The 22044-nt window shown below is 38.5% G+C and overlaps 1 protein-coding gene across 14 annotated transcripts in view; it reads right to left on the minus strand.

Annotated features, from left to right (window-relative positions):
• Positions 1 to 22044, minus strand: part of KMT2C (lysine methyltransferase 2C) — a 167606-nt gene that overhangs the window by 73701 nt on the left and 71861 nt on the right. For 13 of the 14 annotated variants that reach the window (XM_087712468.1, XM_087712460.1, XM_087712459.1 and 10 more), the window contains 6 exons: positions 5384 to 5546; positions 4446 to 4617; positions 3099 to 3213; positions 2510 to 2682; positions 1442 to 1602; positions 946 to 1077 (listed from right to left, as the gene is read on the minus strand). In XM_087712468.1, coding sequence (XP_087568594.1) covers positions 946 to 1077; positions 1442 to 1602; positions 2510 to 2682; positions 3099 to 3213; positions 4446 to 4617; positions 5384 to 5546 — 916 coding nt within the window. The remainder of the gene's footprint in view (positions 1 to 945; positions 1078 to 1441; positions 1603 to 2509; positions 2683 to 3098; positions 3214 to 4445; positions 4618 to 5383; positions 5547 to 22044) is intronic. The other variant, XM_087712464.1, reaches the window with a different exon arrangement.

The raw sequence follows: 22044 nt of genomic DNA on the forward strand, positions 1-22044 counted from the left end.
TATCACATTTGTATTAAATTTGATGAATTTTAAGTTATCATAATTTTAAAAAGAAAACATATATCATGATGAACAATTAACTGACATCCAAAGGGAGCCCTGATAGCGCAGTGGTTAAAGTGAAATATTTTAGGCAAACTCTGCCCACAGCCTGGCGTTCAACTGTGAAAGGGCTCAAGGTTGACTCAGCCTTCCATCCTTCTGAGGTTGGTAAAATTTGTTGTGGACCAAATGCAAATAATTCTTATACCGCAACCCTGCCCAGAGAGTGCTGGACAATGCTAGGGGCCAGTAAATAATTTGGCCACTAAATGCTATTGCTATTCAAGCAATCTTTCAGATCTTGTAGGCTGAAACTAATAAAATATTTTATTTCAGTATTCTTTATTAATCTGCCTCGCTCAGAAACAGATCTGGGTAAGAACCTATTTGTTTATTGGGACAGTTTTAATTGAATTGTGACATTTCAGATTTATGTTTCATAAACTGGCATAATTTAGGAAATGAGAATTTCTTAAAGGTCCTATTCTTACTTTTAAAAAATTCTGCTTTAATTCTAATATGAAATAATTATTTTACAAAATTATGCAATGCCACTCATTCACATTTATATATCATTAGAAAAAAATAAATCTGAAAAAAGGAGACCAAAAAAATGTTACTAACTCCACTGATTAAAAGCTGTGTATTTTTCTGTTTTATATTTCTTTCAGTTATATCTTTTATCTCTGATCTTTGACTGTAATAAAGAATTGGTGTTATATTATATATTTCATCAGAAGATTGCAGGGTGAATAGCTATACAAAACACACATCTGTTTCTTCTATAACCTTTAGGAACTCTGTATTCCAAAACCCCTATTATTGTAAACAGAAAATGCACTGCTCAAATGTTGTTACATTTTCCAAATATTCTAGAATTCTGACCATATTTTATATACATACATATATGATCTTGTGCTGTCAAAGAAAGGGCAGTATCTGTAGAAGTCTCAACCACCAATTCTTGATCAAGGCCACCTTCAGGTACTAACGGCTTCTGATTTCCTATGTCTTCTGAATCTATGTTTTCCATTTCTATGTCATGTGCGCAGATATTAAAACAAAAGCAAAGACATTATCAAGCTTGTACATTTACTAATTATTTTTCTCATTCGAACCATGGGGAAAACTTCTACTCTGAACAGTGTTCTTATGTTAGGTTTCTACATGGTGAAGAGTTGGGAATGTTTCATATTTGAGTTTAATGATGGGAAGGAAAATGACATTCAAAATGTAGTCACACTAAAATTTGGACGTCTTTCTGGAGAATTTTATCGAGACATTCCAACAATATAGACTTTAAAAAATAATTGCATCAATAATCTGGAAAAGGAAGAAATTTGTAGACTTCAGATGAAAAATCATCAAGAGGCATGAAGAGATAAGAGGTTGCCCGTACCTGTGTCAACTTCTGGTAAAAGTTGTTCAGTCTCCATCATCTCACACATTTCTGTATGTTCTTGATCTACATCTGAATGTTTGCAAAGACTGCAAATATATTCTTTTAAATGAATATCCAGTTCATTGTCAGAAGGCTTATCACATCCTATGTGTATCCACCTGCAGGGAATAGTAGGTTTAGAATTCAGATTAATGTGTTAATTTCTTCTGCTAATATACATTTTCAGTGGTGGTGGGGAAGTATTTTCAAAATTTTGGACCATTTCAAATTAGGCTTTTTAATATTTATTGTTTTACTTGAATAACTGGTGTAATATGCCGTACTCACTAATGAAGAGGAAGAGTAAAGGTACTCCTTGACTTATGACCACAATTGAGCCCAAGATTTCTGATGCTAAATGAGACATTGGTTAAGTGATTTTGTCCCATGACCTTTCTTGCCACAGTTGTTAAGTGAATCACTTCACATATTAAGCTAGTAACATTGTTGTTAAGTGAATCTGACTTCACAATTGACTGCTTGTCAGAAGGTCGCAAAAGGTGATCACATGACTTAGACACAGCAACTGTCATAATTGTGAGTCAGTTGTCAAGCATCCAAATGTAAATCACACAACCATGGGGATGTTGCAATGGTTGTAAGTGTAAAAATGGTCATAAGTGACTTTTTCAGTGCCATTGTAAATTTGAATGTTCACTAAACAAACTTGTTGTAAGTTGAGGACTACCTGTTTTCTGTGCACTTATATATAATTTATTAACAAGAAATAAGTTCCATTATAAATGGTAACAAGCCAACCACACTTCTTAGTCAAACTTTTATAGGATATGATATAGGATATGATTTTACAGAAGTTGGTGAGAGTTTAAGCACTGAGTCTCATGGCTAATTAGTATCAGTTATTGTGCATATTACTATTCTGTTAGATATTAAGATCAGTAGTGGATACAACAGGTTAAGTACCAAAGAAAAGTAATATTGGTGTATTCTTCTTGAAATGATTTTAAAATAGTTAACAACAAGCAGAGGACTAAATTAAGGTAGAATTAAAAACACACTTCTCACCTTTTACACATATGACAATGCAATCTTTCTTTTTGCAAGTTTGGATAGGGGGATTTTTCGCAGAAAGGGCAAGGCAGGTTATCTTGTTGACGATAACAACTGTCACACATAAGGCAGTTATGATGCCATTGGCTACTGATCCGTGTGCCACATTCTGCACATACCCTGCAGTTCTGAAAGTCCAAAAAATGAGGGGTTCTTTTTAGCCATTCTATTTTATGGTATCAAAACATCAATTAATTGAGAAACTTCAATCAACTAATAACGCCATCTACATAGAACATTTTTAAATTGCCCCATTCAGCAATTTATACCTTCTGTTAAAGTTTATTAATACAACTATTTATGTGTCACCTGCTCAAAAGATGGCTGGGCAGTTTGCAATGCAGTATAATAGTAGTAAATAACAAACAATAATTAAAAATGTAAATAAAATTTCATTCCGCCATTTGAGCAGCAGCAGCTCTCCCTAGAAAAGGCCCTGCAGAAGAACATCAGTCCTGCAGACTTCCGAATATTACTCTTAAAACACAACTTGCACTTCAATGTCACACAAGCTCTACATTTAGGGAACTGAATTTAAACTTACTTTGCACTTCCACCCATTTGTTGGTACAGAATCCATAACTGGCTGCAAACAAAAAGTATGATACCCTTTGTCACATGTATCGCAGACAAGCATTTTGTTGTCATCTCCAGACTGCCTAAGGGAAAGATCCATAATTTAAGTTATATTGGATGCAAAGATAAAATAATTTTAACTTAGAAGCAAGGCAGAGGAATATAAACAGTGAGAGACAATAAGAAGACTAATGAAATGCTAAAGTCTCAATAAAACACAATGTCTATGATTAATGCCATGGTATCAACTCTTTTCTAATGGATATACCATTTCATCTTTAAGTGTAAGAAATAATGCACATTCCTAAAGCATATTATATCCATGATGCATGGGAGTACATGGCCTCACAAATATTAAGGAATAAATACAGCAATTTTATGTTATCAGGTCTTCTCAGAATCTAATAATATGAAGCAAGATTTAAAAAGTAATATCAAATTCAACAGTGGTTAAAGAAATTGTGGAGTATTATAAATCACTTGTCTTGATTCTGAAACTTATAAGGACACAGTGAGTATTTTATGGTATCAGTGTGGTATCACTGTATGGATACAGTGTGTAGCAAACACACTGTGAAAAGTTGGAGATGTATCTTGTTTTATATTAAATTCAGCATTTTATCTAAAACCACACTAGGGATTTCTAACTCTATTGAAAAACATGTCCAAAAGATTGTTTTCTCCATTCTTCATAGATCACACAGACCACATCTAGGGGAGATTATTTTAGAAGAGAAACCATCACAAGAAGCAAAAATGGTGGAAAAATCAAAATTTCCAGGAGCAAATCTATTTAGGTTATGTAGTAAAGCAAATATAGTAAAGCAAGTGTCATTTGTTGATAATGTTTAGAATAACCTGTCTTCCAATGCACTCAACAGAAAAAAAATCATACGTTTTACTTCATCTTTTCATAACACTACAGGTAAGCCTCGCTAACCAATTGCCTTATTTAATAATTATTTCAAGTTACAATGGTGTAAAAATATGTGACCATTGCAATGTCCCATAATCAGGGGATCAGCTTTGTGTGTTTTCTAACTGATTAGCAATAATCAGAGTTAATGGAGAACATGAAAGTAAAATTGTACATCATGATCATGTGATATTCCAGCTAACAATATATTCACTAATGACAAATGATAGAAGTGAAGACATGAGCTATCAAGATGACATGATTTTCCACTTAGTGACTGCAGGATTTAGTTAAGGAGTTTCTAGTCCCAAAAAGTGGCCACTAAGAAGGACTACCTATAGACAATAATTTTAAATGGGGGACCAGTGCTTTAACACTTTATATTCCAGTTTTGCTTACTTGCAGTTCTGGCACACTTTACAATCAGGGCACTGCCAACCTGCCCGTTTGATAGGTGTCACTTGTATATCCAGGCACATTCCATGGTAATGCTGGCCACAGGTTGTACAAAAAAGTTGATCTAACAGGTCACCTGGGCTGTCACACACTGCACAGTTAGCTTCTTCCTTGGCTACAAATTAATATATGAATTCTGTGTTATTTTATATGGAAAATAACCTTCAAAAGATGGAACAGCTAGATATATATTTTTTAATTTTATAAATTTTATTCAGGTGTTAAATAAGGATTATGCAAGCCTAATCCTTATTTAACCGTAACCCCTAACCCTAACTCTAACGTATGAAAAATATACCCAGAAAATAAAACATTTAATGTCCACATAAGTCTGTTATTATATACAGATCATAGTCTTTAAATTTAAACTGGTACTAGAGAAATTATTGCCATTACTTAAAAAGAAAAGTGTAGTAGGAACAGCCATTTATATTTCAAGAAAGATGCTGTAAGATGAGAAAGCAGAACAAATTGATCTTAAATTAGCTGATAATAAGGCAATCTGACTTCTGTCATTTCTCAACATTTAATTTGAACAGCTACTAGATAGGAAAGAGGAAAAATTAATTTTGCACCATCTCCTTGCCTATAATCCTTCATCCCATCATAGCTCTTGCAAAAACCCACCCACATTGGGCAGATATATCTATTCCAATTCATTTTATTTTTAATTTATTCCTTCGATTTATATAGATGCCTATTGCACAACAAATTAAACATTTTTAAAAAAAATCAATAATATGAAAACAACAGCCAAGGAGCCAAACCAATCTGTGCAAATAATATCCAATCAAACCCATAGAGATTTGAAATAACTAAACAAACATCTGATTAGGAGGCTCTATTACATATTTTCAGCATTATTTAATATGGCTACTTACATCTTTGCGGAGCCTGGTCGATGTGATCTGGGCAAAGAAGGGAAAAGTTATTAAAATCCTGAAATGTGCCTGCTCCAGCAGCACATGGGTAATGATATATGTGGGTGCATTTCTCTTCACAGCATTTGATAGTGGCTCCAAGGTGCTTGCAGTATGCACATCGCTGAAACACAAAACACAGGCCAGTCAGTATTGCTTGAGTTTACAGAATGTTTATATTTTGCTTTCTCCCCTAAATTAATTCCTTCTTTGAAATGACTGAAGACACTGAAATTTGTCATATAGGTTTCTAAAATTTATAGCTGGCTACTGGAATTTGGATTGCCTATTTCCAAATTCATTGTTTATTTTTTATAGCAACTGGAATGAACACTTTGTTCATATCATAAATTGGCCACTCAGCAGGCACAACGATAAACAAGTAAATGCCATATTTTAAAATCATAATTATTTCAGTAAATGGATTGAATTCAACCCATACATTAATAAATAGAAATTTCTTTTCCCCCTTTTAATATTCTTCCTGTATTTTCAAATGCTTTCTACTTTGAGATTAAAATGTATGTTTTTCTCCCACTCAGAAACAACAAATGCTGATCATCAATTAAGCCACTGCAATACCCTATTATTATTCATTAGACCTACAGCTCATTTCATTAACTAAATTCTTACTGCCTTAGATCTAATCACAGACCTGATTTTGTTTATGTAGTCATATAATCATGTAAAAGAAAATATAAAAGCACAGAGCAGAATTTTTGTTGTGTCCTGACCAGTGCCAGGAAAGTCTCTACTGAGAGATTAATAATTTGATATTTTCCATTATGCTTTTTAAGTCACATGACAAGCCCTATACTTTGATATTTTTATATATACAACTAGTCTTGTAACCAGTGATTTTATAAATAAGTTAAACCCAGAAATGATAATAGCCTGAAGAAACCTGAGAAAGGTGGAAAAGAATTTATAGTGCCAAGTAAAGAAGTGTGGGTAGAGACTGAAAATTTAACTGTATTTAATCTTTATAATTCCAATAGTGTAATTATGCTAGTAATGAAAAGCATTTCACTTAATAAACCAGGTAATATGTGTGTAATCAGAACTAAAAATATAAAAGTATTAAAGCTACCAATATTTACAGAATTCATTTAGAAAGGATATAATAAATATGCTCAGGAGGCTTTGGAAACAGCTGCTAAGAATAAGATCTCATTTCTTTCTCCACAGCAAAAACATTCGTATACAAGAAATAAGAAGTAATGATTCAAAAGACTTGGGTATATTGTTTTATATCAATTTGACTACTAAAAAGTACATGAATAAAATGTTTTTAAAACTGTTACATAAAAAATCCTGCCATTTTTGAGTCACATAAAAGTTTCATATGGGCTTTTTAAAAAAACAAATCGCCTATAATTCACAACATATATCATATAAAGCATGTGACCAGTTTGGCCTATTGCTTAAGGTACCATGCTAGAAACTAGGAGACTGTGGGTTCAAGTCCACCTTAGACATGAAAGCTTAGGGCCAGTCACTCTCTCTCTCACCCCAACCCATATCACAGAGTTGTTGTTGGGAGAGGAGGAAATAGGAAGAAAAAAGTATGTCTGATATATTCGCAGCCTTGAATTGTTTGTACAAACAATAAAGGTGGGGTAAAGGTAAAGGTTCCCCTCGCATATATATGCTAGTCATTCCCGGCTCTAGTGAGCAGTGCTCATCTCCGTTTCAAAGCCGAAGAGCCAGCACTGTCCGAAGATGTCTCCATGGTCATGTGGCTGGCATGACTAAACGCCAAAGGCACACGGAACACTGTTACCTTCCCATCAAAGGTGGTTCCTATTTTTCTACTTGCATTTTTATGTGTTTTCGAACTGCTAGGTTGGCAGAAGAAAGGTGGGGTACAAATAAATAAATAAAAGCAGTGTTTTTCAACCTTGGCAACTTTAAGATGGATGGACTTCAACTTCCAGGATTCCCAAGCCAGTATGCTGAGTGGGGGATTTATGGTACTGAAGTCCACGCATCTCTATGTCAAGCCAGTACATTTCAAAGCAACGCATGGTGGTGCAGTGGTTAAAATGCAGTATTGAAGGCAAACTCTGCCCACAGTCTGGAGTTTGATTACAACAGGGCTCAAGGTTGACTCAGATGCCCATCCTTCCAAGGTTGGTAAAATGACGACTCAGACTGCTGGGGGCAAATAATGCTTCTATATTGTAAAGTGCCCAGATTATGCTGTAAAGCATCATTGGATGGTAAATAAGCCTAAATGCTATTGCAATGCTATTAAAACTAGGTAATGATATTAGAACTAGATGATGTAGGATAGATAAGAAGTGGGGAGTTCAGGTTCAAGTCTCCCTCTCACTACAGAAACCCAATGGCTGTCTTTGGACTAATTACTCTCTTTTAGCCCCTGGCCAAATTTCAATTCCCCTCAATCATGGAAGTTCCCTTAGGGAGTTTGGGCCAGCTCCTCTTTCTTAACTCAAGAGCAAGGAAGTGTAGTAGTTAAGGGGCTGGGTAAAGAATAGAAAGACTCTGGTTCACCTCACAGCTTGAATTGTTTACTAAGTGTCTCTGAGTTAAATACTCATTCTCCTGCTCCATCCTTCTTGGAGGCATTTGATTAGCCACTGTTGATTCTCTATTAGTCTGATCGGATCTACTAGAGGTCCTCTTATACTGCAAATATTTCAACACATAATTTTTATGCCTATGTATAAGTTTTGGTGCATTCTTATCAAATGATGAGCAAGCCTAATATTAAGAAGATAAAATCCTGACACAGTATGATTAAAGAAATCACAACAAATACCGGTAAGATAGAAAAATTACGAGATTGATGCTATTTTGACTCGTATTTTTCTTGTGTGTCTTCCTTACCACTTTTCTGAGTTATTCATGATCTGGAATTTTAATCACTCCAATTACTCCAAACAAAAACAAAGTGGAGAGTGGAGTAAAAAAACAGAGGCGCCCTCCCCTCTCCTTCTTCCCAAGCCTCAACCTTCATTCCCATGTAGCTACAAAGGAGGAGGTTGCTAGGAGATAACAGATTCCTTTCATTAGGCAAAACTCACACATTTGCTAGAGTGGAAAGTCATATTGAACAGAGCAGAATGATTATGTTTTAATTACTAAACGTGTTTCTGACATTGTAGCCACACATAGTGATTTACGCTTTCTATATGGAACAGTCTAGGAAAAATTTCCTTTGTCCTTCTGTGATAAATAACGTTGGCCCTTACCTGAACATTTCTTTTCTGTACTAAAGGTGGGAGGGGCTACAACAGCGTTTAGTCACAGCCTGATTGGTCCAGAGACTGAGGGATTTTTCTTAAGTATCCTCCTTTCCCTCTCGGCTCCCAATTTCACGAGGTCGAATGGAGAAGCTGACAGCATTATGTAAGGAAACAACACCACACATACAGAGAAAAGACATCAACCACTCCGACCCCATCTGATCAACCATGGGCAGAAAGTAGCGTTCAGGTAAGGACCAAGGTTCTTTTTCCTGTAGTTTTGGCGGGAGGGGCTCCAACAGGGACATACCCAAGCTAAGTCCCAGGGCGGCCCGTTGAATCCAGAGGAGGGGGGATTGCCACCTGTTGGAGCACCTGACGGCCAAAGGCCGTGTCCACCGAAGCGAAACGATCGAAGCAATAGTGTCGAATAAAGGGGGAAGGTGAGGCCCAGTGGCCACCCTACAAATATCTTCCAGCGGAGCCCTGATAGCCCATGCAACTGTGGTAGCCGCGGTTCTAGTGGAGTGGGCAGTAATGCCCTGCGGTGGGACCTGGTGTACTGCCTGATAGGCCTCCATGATGGCCTGTCACAGCCACCTGCCTATGGTAGTCGAAGACACCCTAGCACCTAGTGTGCAAGGTTGGAAGGACAGGAACAGGGCCTCTGAATGCCTGATAGGAGATGTACACCTCAGATAAATGCGTAGGGCGTGGCGGACATCTAGGCGGTGCCAGTGGCCCTCCCTCTCATGGGAAGGGGAAGGGCAGAAGTTTGGAAGAACAACCTCCTGCGATCTATGGAACAGGGAGTTAACCTTTGGAAGAAAAGCCTCAGGACAATCCTGTCTTGGTGGAATTGGCACAAATCCTCCTTGGATGACAAGGCACCCAATTCGAAAATCCGTCTAGCCGAGGTGACGGCGACAAGGAAGATCACCTTCAGGGTTAGGAACCTAAGATATATGGTCCTCAATGGTTCGAAGGGAGCCCCAGTAAGGGCTTTAAGAACCAGTGAGAGATCCCACATGGGGAACCTGTGTACAGGAGGAGGACATAGGTTTGCTGCCCCTTTGAGGATACGCTTCACCAATGACCCTCTCCTGCTAAGACCAAAGAGAGGGCAGCCGTCTGTCTCCATAGAGTGTTATGAGAGAGGCCATGGTCCAGACCGTGTTGTAAAAATTCGAGGACCTGGGCGACCGAGGCTGAAGCCGGGGAAATGTGGAACCTCCCGCACCAGGACACGAAAGTCGACCACGTGGAATTATAAATTCGAGTGGTTGACGGGTGCCTTGCTGCCTCGATGGTGGAGATAACCTTGGCGGACAGGCTAGCATCCCTCAGGAGGCGCCACTCAAGTGCCAGGTGGTCAGCTGGAGCCACTGGGGCTCCGGATGAACCAGGATCCCCGGGCACAGGGTGACTTCCTCCCGGAGAATTCTCCAATGTGGAGAGATGGATAGTTGAACTACGTCCACGAACCAAGGTCGCCTCGGCCAAAATGGGGCCACCAGGATTATGTGGGCCCCTTCAAACACTATTTTCCTCAGGGTTCCCTGGATGAGGGGAAAGGGAGGGAAAGCATAAAGGAGACCGGGGGGGGCACGGGCTCCTGAGAGCGTCCATGCCCTCCGCATTGCATGCAGGAAAGCGGGAGAATCAGGGAAGTTGGGCCTTGGTCAGGCTGGCGAACAAGTCCACCAGCGGATCTCCAAAGAGGAGGCAGATCTCGTGAAATACATCTGGAGCCAGCTGCCACTCACCGTGATCTACTGTCATCTGGCTCAACCAGTCGGCTTGGTGATTGGCAACTCCCAAGATGTGCTCCAACGTGATGGACGCCAAGCTCCTTTCCACCCATAAGCCGAGCTTCCGAGCTTCTTGCCACAGGCTTTTGGAATGAGTCCCCCCTTGATGATTTATGTGAGCCTTTGCCGCCACATTGTCTGTCAGGAGGAGGACATGTCGATTGCCTATCGAGTCTCGAAAATGAAGAAGGGGCAGGCGGGCCGTCTTCAGCTCCAGCCAATTGATGTTGTGGCGAAGGTCGGACTTTGACCATCGTCCCTGCGCCAGGCTGGTTTCCATCACCGCTTCCCAGTTGAAGAGGCTGGCATCCATCGTGAGGGAAATGCAGTCTGGTTCCCAGATTCGGCGCCACGGTTCAAGGACGGAGACAACCACCACCTCAGAGACAAGCGGCCCGGTGGTAGATGAATGGAACGCAGAGAAATGCTCATCCGCTGTCGTTGGAATGGAATGAGCATCCACTGAAGTGTTCTGGAGTGTAGGCGGGTCCACAGGACGATCCCTATGCATGACACCATCTTGCCCAGTAATTGTGCCAAGGCCAGGATGGAAGCTGACCGACTTGCACGGATGTGCCATGCCAAGGTTTGCAGACTTGTCAGACGTTCTGGTGAAAGACCTGATCTCGAGTCTATCACTGTGCCTAAGTGTAGGATTTTTGTCGATGGAGAAAGGTGGCTTTTGGGGAAGTTTATGGAAAACCCTAGGGACTGTAGCGTCCGGATGGTGATCTGCAGATCCAGATTTGCCTGCCTGTGGGCTAGGACGAACACATCGTCGAGGTAACAATGGAGTCTCACCGGCAGGGAGCGCAGGTGAGCCGCCATCACTGCCAGGACTTTCGTGAACAGGTGGGGGGGAGAGGCCAGGTCAAATGGGAGTGCCCTGTACTGAAAATGATGACCCCCGTGGGAAAAACGGAGGAATTTGCGGTGGGCTGGCCAAATCAGAATGTGTAAGTATGCCTCTGTTAAGTCTATTGATGCCATGAAGTCCCCCTGTCTGATCCCCAGTAATATGGATTTGAGAGAGGACATCTTGAAGCGCTGGTAGGCCAGGAATAAATTCAGGCACTTCAAGTCTAGGATCGCTCTCCATTCCCCCCGGAACATTTTGGGACGACAAAGAAATTCGAGTATACGCCTTGCCCAAACTCCTCTGGAGGAACCGGCTCGACCGCCTGAATGTCCAGCAGATGCTGGACTGCCAGAAGCATTAGGCAGTGCATTTCTGGGTCCTTGGAGGGGGGAAGGTCCTGAAGAGCATCGGGGGAGGGGAGAGGAACTCCAGACGGAGACCCTCCCTGACCGTCGACCTGACCCAGGCACCTGGTGTTATCTGATCCCATTGGTCCGCAAAGGATGCAAGGTGGCCGCCTATGGGTTGACTCAGGTTGGAGTCATTTCCCCCTGCGGAAGGAACAGCTGCCCCCTTCGCGAAAGGGGGGTTTGGATTGACCTTGAAACCTATTCCTATCTTGGTAGAACGGCCGCTGACTCTTGTCTATTATACCTGTAGGGGGTGTACCGCTGTTGGCAGTAGTCCTTGTCAGGTGGCCTGAAAGATGAAGGCCTACGGTAGGAAGACAGACGGTTGTCCGGCTTCTTAGAATTTGAAGGTAGGACCTTCTTTTTATCCTTGTTTTCCACAAGGATGGGATCCAGGGAAGCTCCCAGAAAGGGTAGGGCCTGTGAAGGAGGCCGCCACCAGGTTCCATTTGGACTTGTTGTCTATTTGCCAATTGCCGAGCCACAGGAGTCTCCTCGCTGTCACAGAAGTGGATAGAGCTCTGGACGCAAATTTAATGGAATCCAGGATGGCGTCCGCTGAGAACTGGGTAGCTGAAATGATCTTAGTGAGGTCTTGGTGAAGAGGCTCATCTTGCATCGGGATGCGGTCCTGTAGTTGCCGGAGCCACATGACCATTATGCAGTTGAAATAGGATGCTGCCGCGGCCACCTTAATATCTGAGGCAGAAGCGTTGAAGTTCTTGCGAAGGGTAAGCTCTGCACGCTTGTCCTCTGGCTTCAGCTTGTCGGCCACGTCACCCAAGACTACTGTGGATGCATTAGCCAAAAGAGCGACCGGGGCATCTACTGTGGGAAGTTGCAGAGCCTGGGAAAATGCCTGCTCCATATTGTAATAATGCTTATCATTGCTTCCAGGATTGGGCAAGGAAGATCTCGACCACTGATTCTGTACCACTTCCAGGAAAAGGGGAGGGGGTAGGACCTTCTCTTTATTCGTGTTGGGATTTATAAGCATGGCCAAGTTGGGATCCCTGTGCTGGGAGACTGGTGGAGCTCCCGTGCCAATCTAAGTAGTCTTTTTGGCCTTGTGTAACATAGGTTTGAAAGCGGGGGGAGGAAAAAGCCCCAGAAATGCTGGGGCCTCTGGGGTAGCAGAATCCTCATCCTCTGAAAACTCCAAGTCTGGGCGTGTGACCTCCCCCAAGATGGAACTCTCACTGACCACTAAAGGGGAAGAAGGCCTAGGATTATCATGTCCTCTGGAAGAAGAGGGGGACCTCCGCCTGGAAACTGCCGGTGGTCTGGGCACCCCTTGGGAAGAACTGTCCCTCTGGGCTAGGCCCGAGGAAATACCCCTAGATATAGCTGCAGAGATGAGTCTCTTGATGCTATCAGGCAACTGTTCTAAATCCTCTAAATCCTCCTCAGAAGGGCCCCGTGATGGAGGCCCTTGGGGGGCCAGTTGGGCTGTCAGTAGGGAGTCCCGAGATACTCCTTCTCCCGGGTCCTCCACCCTTTCTCTATAGGTTCTAGGTGAGATGGAGGGAGAAGGAGAAGCCACCCTCCTGCGTGGCCGTGCAGGGGAAATAGAGGGAGAGGAAGGACTGAAGCCCCTAGGGGGTGATCCAGAGGTTTGAGAATGAGGCCCAATCAGAGATCTAGATCTGCTGGGGGATTCAGGCCTAGTTGCCTGCACCAGCCTTTCTGCCCTAGCCACCTGTTTTTCCAGGGCTTTTTGTCTTCTTGATTCATCTCTAGCGGCTGCTCTGGAAGGGCACTGATCGGCTGTAGGCCTGGAGGCTGCTGCCCTGGACCTAAGTCTGCCCTGGCTCTCCTTCGCTAGATCTCCTTGGGTCTGTGGTTCTGGAACTGTGGAGTCCATGCCTCACTCACGTGTCTATCGGATGGACTGCGATTGTCTGCTGGCCTCAATCCATGGCCACGCTGCAGACACTGAGCGAATCCTGTCGCCTGCGGGCCCCGATCCGCAGCCCCGAAACAGGCCACTGCTGGTATTGCGGCAAATAGCCGCCGCCCACGAGATTGCACCAAAAATGGCCGCCACGCCTTATAGGTGGTGAAACGGGCGATCGTAGGGCTCTGAAAATTGGCTCTGAGGGATTAGCCTCACAACGAGCCGAGTCCTTGAGACTCCTGCGCCCGGATTCGCAGTCCTCCAGCCTCCATGGGCCGTGCCACGCTGTTCAGCTAATTTAAACAGGCGCAGCCTCCGATAGTAAATCAGGCCACGGCAGCTCTTTGAAGCCACGCGAAGCTCCAGTGGCAGCGCTGAAAGAAGATCGGCCGAGCAGTAAAATCTTAAGTTGCTAGAGGCTGTGCTTGAGTTGCATAGACTGTAACTTGAGAAACTGCTGCTGCTGAACTCAGAAGGAGCGGCAGTTTACTGACTGGCCGCAGGGTAGGAGGCAAGCCCCCCGCTCTTTCTCCATGAGACTGAAACACTCTTTTGGCCACAGTCTATTTTAATCAAATTTAGGATATCCAATTAATCAAATCAATATTTTAATCATACCTCGCTGGAGCCACAGCTAATGTTTGGACCAAAGACTGAGGGAAACTGGGAGCCGAGAGGGAAAGGAGGATACTTAAGAAAAATCCCTCAGTCTCTCGATCAATCAGCCTGTGACTAAACTCTGTTGTAGCCCCTCCCGCCGAACTACAAGAAAACTTTTGTTTTCTTTCTACTGAATTGTTCATTTGTGCCGCTTTCCCAATTTTCCGAAGACAACTTTAAGATTCTACCTTTAAATAAGATTCCCCAGATGTATCATAAACTTTTATTGCTGTTTATATAGAACTCATTTAGTAGAAAATTAATAGCTCATGAAAAAGTAGCAGCTTATTTTCTACACCAACAAAAGCTGTACTAGAATAACCTGTTTTTTCCTTTTGGATTGCTCAATTTGATTACATTTGTCGAATATGTTTTACATTTTTTACAGTATATTATTTCACAAGCACTTACTAAATGAGTACAGAAGAAAAAAAATGTTTCCTTTCTTTCTCCATAACCACTTTCCACTGTCTTTTAGTTCTATTGATTTCCTTTATTTGACAATATAGAAATTTAAATGTTTCAATAGATCTCTGTGCTTTGAACAATCAATAAGATTAATCTTATGCTACTATTTGGCAAAATGTTTTATAAAAATCCTGAAGAACATTATATGAACAGAAGTTGTAACAATTACCTAAATTAAGTAAATGTTGTTATAGTTTGCCTTATATTATCTTTAATCCAGAAATAAAGCAAGCTATATTAATGTTTTACCATCTGTTTCTTAATTTTGCATTAAGTTAATTTTACTTTCCAATCTAATAGTTCTTTCTCTTGTAATACAGATTATTCAATGGTAGAAATCATACATGACCAATTTTTAAATGCTTTATACAGAGAACACTGCTCAATTATGTTGTTAAATCTATCAAAGGATTATTTTCTTCCAAGATTTTTACCCATTAATAGGGATAAATTTACACTTCTTGTTATTTATCACTTTTTGCTACCGATACCATGTGATATTCACTAATGGTTCAAAAGAAATTTTGAGATTTCTTTAAGGCCCTTTAATATAAATGCTCCTCCAATACACTTTCAGCATATTAAATATATTTAAAACATTATGATGTGTAATTTAGTTTGCTTCTATATATTTCAGTTTTCTGATGTATAAAAGAATAAACTGCATTAAGAATGTTCCATGCATTAACTATTCTGTGAATATCTGGTTTTTAAATTAAAAAAACAACAACTCTTTAGGTAGTCCTCATTTAATGAATGGTCACTTAACAAGTATTCAAAGTTACAACAGTCCGAAAATAAAGTACTTATGACCCAGATTTGAAATTCTGGCAACTACTCCCCCCACACCATGGTCATGTGGTGGCATTTTGGTGCTCAGCAACTGGTCCACATTTATGGACATTTGCAGTGCCCTATAGTCATATGAACATGATTTTTGATGTGTTTTGCCAGAAATTGATGTTTAATGGGCAAAAAAAGCCCATTGCAAACAATAGATTCATTTCAGAACTGCGGTGTTCATTTAACAACTGCAGCATTCACTTTTCAATCACTGCATTCACTTAAAGACTGCTGCAAAAAAAATTGTCATAAAATTAGGTTGGTCATGTAATGACCCATTTAACAACCGCCATGACTTGTGGGCTCAATTGGAGTCATAAGTTGAGAAGTTTTTATAAAAAAACATTTTCTGTTACGTGCACATCATTTAACAGTATAATATTTTCCTATGCAACTGTAAAACTGTAAACAGCATAAGATTCAGAGAGGGGGTAGGGTGGGTAGGTAGGTAGGTAGATCATAGCTAATAGAAGTTTTTAAATAGACATCTAATTTATAACGTTGATAGCTGTCAAAATGAAAATAAGGATGAAGCAAACCCTCGGCAGAGAACAATAACATGGGCATAATCAAATGAAAATAGACAATCTAATAGCGTTTCAGGTTTTAATGTTCATAACACATATTTTTCATTGAGCTCTGGAACAAAAAGATAAGCAGGGCCACTCTTTCAACATGATGAAATACAATTACACCATATTAATGTATTATTAAACCAGTGGATATATTGGAGATATTTAGTACAATGGAACAGATCAGCGATCTAAAGTGTTCTATTATTATAACAAAACTAAACTGTGGCAAAATCAAGTTCAAACACAAACACTTGAAGCAAGCAAGCATATAGTGCTGGTGGGGAATGGGTTCTACTTGAAAACTTGTTTGTTGAACTGGAAGGGAGAAAAAAATCAATCTGAAGCTCCACATTCAAAACAAATATAACAACTTAGAATCGGGTGAGGTGAGGGATAGAAATCAACCAGAAAGTCCCTGTTCTGCCAATTTCAGTGATTAAGAAAATTAAGTACAATGTTTTTTTTTTTTTTCTTAATGGATAGAAAATCTCTGAAATTTGGTGTCTGGAAGTGTGATGATAGCCATCAATTGAAATGATTTTAATAGGGAACTACTGTAGATGATTCTCAGAGTATTGGAATATCCAACAAATGTCTTTTTATGTTCTTATAAAATTCAGTTCATTTTATCAAATGCTAATTTTTATTAAAAGTTCCTGGTTTCATGGTATTAACCTTTCACATAGACAATTATGTAACAATGTGTAAATAATGTGACATTTAATTTTTATATTTTTAATAATTGATGCATTATGCTTTCAATCCTCCCAATAGCAATTTACAAGATGAATCATAAAAATTAAAAGAATAAAACATATAGTATTAAAGCAAAATATGTAATATCTGTCAGACTTACTTTATGGTTCTTAATTCTCAAAATTAAAACTAGAAGAAACTTAATGCCTAAGAAAAGAATGGTGTTTTCTTGGTACTGAAAAAGATAAAATATTCATGCCAGGAAATCTTTTTTATAGAAGATATTCTATGTGTGGGAGCTAATTTAGTGAATTTTGTGGGACATTTGGGAAAAACCTTCAAGAAGACATATACATCTCATCAGGATATACATAATGCAAATCCTGAATATCAAATGAAGGGAACCTTTGACACTATAACTCTCAGTTCAATTTAAAAACCAACAAAGAGAAGCATTAGTTAGTAATTCATTGTTAAGCAGCTGTTTTTCCTAGGTTTTGAAAGATCAAAAAGAAACCTTTGAATACTGGGAGGAAATAAATCCCATATAAAAGGTATTTGATATAATATTCAAATTAAAGCACCTATGTTTATGTTCATGGGAAAGACTGAGAGGAGCACAATAGGTTGCCTCTAAAGGCTATGTTTCTTAATTATTTTAGACATAGAATGCCAAATTCCATATACAATACCTATAACAGTAGTCAGCATTTTAATCCTAGGGCCTATGATGAAGAGAGATCGCATTATTACATCTCTGAATTGTCCAATTAAAAATGTGAACAAAATAGATTGAATTAGCATGCAGAACTCAAGAAGTTTGACATTTTTGTAGCAGATAAAATAAATGAGCTGCCAATGTTAATGCAGATCCAAATAAAATAAAGAAAATGGGATTTTGACCATCTTATGCTGAAATGCAGACCTTGGCTTCCATCTCAATTTCATCTGCCTCTCAAGCATTTTGTTCTTTTTGCTTTTCATGTAATGACTCTCTGACATGTCTTTATTATGTTATAGATATTACATATCATATCATATTATTATAAATATCAGGTGGAAAAGGACTGGTTTTTTTCTTAAAAAGTAGAAATAATTTTTTTCTTTGATGAAAGTGTCTTTGAAAATAGTAAATGTAATTAAACTAACAGACCAGACTCTGTGGGAAGGTGACTGGTTTATGTATAAGGACAATCATTATGGATTTTACAAAATGAGGCTGCAATAATATGAGTTAGGCAGTCTGATTGTGACCAAAGAGAGCCAACTGGAACTAAAAGAACCGTGCCTTTTATTCTCACATAGTAACTGACATTTTTTCACATCCTCACCATGGCAACCACAAGAAAAATTACCAAACTGGGAGAAGGACCCAGGAGTTCACTAGAATAACTTATTGATAAGGGTATTTTATCAGATTTATTGCGGAAATGGTTTGAATAATCTGATAAAAAGATGAATGCAACAATTAAGACATGGAAGAAGGATTTTCAGAGGTGAAAAAAATATTTTAAAAGTAGTTTGGAAAGTTTGGAAAATCTGTAGGGCAAGAGACTGCATACTTACAACAAATTACAGTTTTGGAAAGTAAAACAGAAATTATAAATGGGAAAAGATAGAAGGAGTTTGACAATTTGTTATTATTGGAACTTGGGGGGAAATAATTTGGTTAAGATTTAGAGAAATTCCAAAAGAACATGGAGAGGACATTAGAAAAATGATTGCTAAGTCTCTGCCTGGATTTCTGGAATTCGGAGGAAGACTGACTGTAAGTAGGCTGGACCTGCGGGCACCAAGGGATTTCAAATTGATGTGCCCTCCCTCGGCCTCAGCCTGGTTATTTCCTTCATCTGATTACTTGTCGTCTTCTTCTGATAAAGTATACAAAGACATCTATTCCTTAATTTTGCAAAACCTGCATTGATCCTAGAAGCTTATGAAATATTGTACATAAATCTTTTGCAAACTGAATTGTAGAATGACAAGAAACATCTTGAGAGAGAGAGAATATATTCAGGAACTGACTGATATGACAGGTGCTGCTGAAATAAGTTATAAAAGAAGAATATTGTATGGAGTAAGATTGTATAGCCTAGAGATATAAAAATGGTGTATATATGGAAGAACACCAACACAAGTGAATTGGTAAATGACAGAACCACTGTACTAATTCTTCCATATTTTATTTAGGGTCACATATAAAAGAAAAACAGAGTTCTACCTGAAGAGAAAAGTGCCAAATGAATAGCCAGGTTTGAGAAAAGATTAGAAACACAAATTCAGATAGCAAAATAAAAGAAATGGGTTTACCTTTGCTTTGCTGACTACTACCTCATGACTTTGCTTCACTTGGCAGTGAAGATTATACCTGAATGTTTAACGCATAAACGGCTAATGAATATACCAGAATACTGATTATTCATCTGAGGAACTTTTGCAAAGAACCAAAAGCTACTGAAAGAAGTCATTTGGAGAAACAACTTCATTCAAAAGAGGAAAGGTGTGAAATAGGGATGCACATTGTCCTTAAATGCATTTTACTTCTTCAGGAAATACCATTTGCTTAACAGCAGGACTCAAAGTGATGAAGCTTTGGAGGCTGAAATATTAACAATTTGAGATATGCAAACACCACTTTATTATCAGAAGATTAAGGCAACTCAGAAGAACATTTTAATTTGTAAATTAAAATGGGAAATGAAAAATAATGGTTATAGTTAAATATTAAGAAGGCAGAGATAATGTCAGCCAGCATGTCAGTGAACTTAACAGTTGATGGTGAGGAAGTGACAGTCGTAAGCAATTTTGTTTTCTTAGGTTTAATAAATAAAAATGGATGATAAAGAAGAGTAATCCTCGGGAGGAAGGCAATAACAAATGTAGACAAGATCATAAAGGATAAGCATATTTCAATCACAACAAAGATAAAAATAATTAAAGCAATGCTCTAATGGTAATGTGCAGTTTTTAAAAGTAGACACTGAAAAAGAAGAAGAAAAAATTACTTTGAATTATGACTTTGCAGATTATTACTCTGAATATTAAATTGTAGCCCAACCTCAACCATATAACAATAACAAGTTGATCTCCACTGAGTAACCAAAAAATATATTTTAGACAGATAATAAGAATAATTGATGGATTAGAAAATTTCTCATTTTTGATAAACTTGAGGGAAGGAGAAAGGAAAAATATTGGATGGATGAACAGAATCAACAAGATTACCGAACAGAATTTTGAAGAAGTATTATTAAGTATCATGAAATTTTTTCATATAGTCACAAGAGTTGAATCCAACTCAATTACACTTAACTAATTATAGTTCCTTCACTAGAGGTAATCTAATTTATTTTAGGCAAAATGGAAATATAAGATGTTCTAATGGATTTTGGACAGAAAACAATGGGGAAAAGTTTATTGCCATTGCCTAATCTATTTACAATTCAACCATTCAAACCCTGCTGTACCTTTCACCTGTTGTTTTTTCAATTTCTTGAAAAGTTATTTTTCAGAACAAGGATTCCATAAAGAAATATGTTAAAAAAACTTCTGCCAAGCCATTTATTACAGAAGTTCCTTTACAATTATAACACTGAAATAAGCTTATTACTTAGAAACAGTATTGAAACTAAGGTTACTTCTATTCCCTTTGCATATTATTAAACAATTTGCTATAATACTATGTGTATAAAGTAGTGGAATTAGAATTTCATTTTATTTTCAATTGTTTGCAAGCATTCAAGTAAACTTCCTTCTTCAAGCTATTTTACCCATTATTGTTGTATTTATATTAATAACTATTTGTAACTATAAGTAATTAAAGAAAATTAGTTTCCCTCAATATTTACTTCAGTGTACAGTGCACTTTCTTGCATAGCCAATTTTATAGCTTATAACTTTCCACAGCTGTTGATTCATATTTGCAAATTAATAAAACAAATTGTAATATATGTCATTCACTGCCTAATATCAGGAGGCAAAATAGATACATCCTTGACATTCTTTAAATATTTGTTTTTAAAATATCCAAATTGCACCTCTTACCATTAAAATTACCTGGGCACATTTTAATTCATAATTTACAATTTTCTAAATGAAGCAAGACATGTATTTATATGAAATCAATTATTTAAAATGACCTACCTTTAGTAAGTCCATGTCTAAACTGCCCACAAAGTCTCACCTAAACAACAAATATAGCACTGCAGCTACCCGAGCTTCTTTTAAAGGAAAGCAAGAAAGATGTGATTGGTTGCTGTGGTGATGGATGTGACACAACTGTTTTAGTTCATCTTCTTGCATGAATATATCCAGAGAAGAGAAGCTCACCAATTTCTTCTGTAATTGGTTCCACTGTCACTAATCACTCTTATTGTTAGGAAATGTTTCTAGCATTCATCTGGAATCTGCATTCTTATAACTTAAGGTCATTATTTTGTGGTTGTAGTTTAAAATTATAAAGAAGATACCTTATTATCATTTTCTGAGTGACAATCTTTCAAGCTCTAACGAGGTCCAATCATAGCCTAACTACCATTAGCTGAATTGTTTCGAGGGAAATCCCACCTAGCATTTTCAGTCTTTCCAGGTAAGATTTTGTTTCCAATTCCACTGTCAACCTTATTGCTGCTCTTCTTTGCACCAGTTCTTAGTTCCTCTTAATTCTTCTTAAATTGAAATGCCTTGAATTTGACACCTAATATATCATGTTTCAGTAACACAGAATAAAATAAAATGTCCTCTTTCCGTTATTTGAAAAGTATCCTTTTATTGATGAATTTGAAAAATGCAGATTTAACATTCGCTTCGCAGTTTTGACTTATATTTAGGTTGTGATTTACTATAATTCCAAGATCCACTTTTCCTTGGTTTGTTTGTTTGTTTTTCACACACTTTTCCCCCATCCATCTGACTCAGAGAGGGGCTGTGGGCAGTACAATTTAATCAATAAAACTAAGCATTAAAATGGAATAATTTTATAATAATTTATATGTGTCCCATCTCAGTATCTTGATACCCATTACTGAGCCAAGAATCCTCCATCGTGTGTGTGTGTGTGTGTGTGTTTGTGTGTGTGTTTGTGTGTGTGTGTGTGTGTGTAAAATAGAGAATAAATCTGCATTTCTCTGCTAAGCCTCATTTAATTATTTTTAACGGGCTTCTCTAATTCAACAAGAATGTTTTTAGCTTT

The sequence above is a fragment of the Thamnophis sirtalis genome, unplaced genomic scaffold (assembly GCF_051295495.1).
Source record: "Thamnophis sirtalis isolate CommonGarterSnake01/CBP01778 unplaced genomic scaffold, rThaSir2_p1.2 scaffold_4, whole genome shotgun sequence".
Lineage (NCBI taxonomy): Eukaryota > Metazoa > Chordata > Lepidosauria > Squamata > Natricidae > Thamnophis > Thamnophis sirtalis.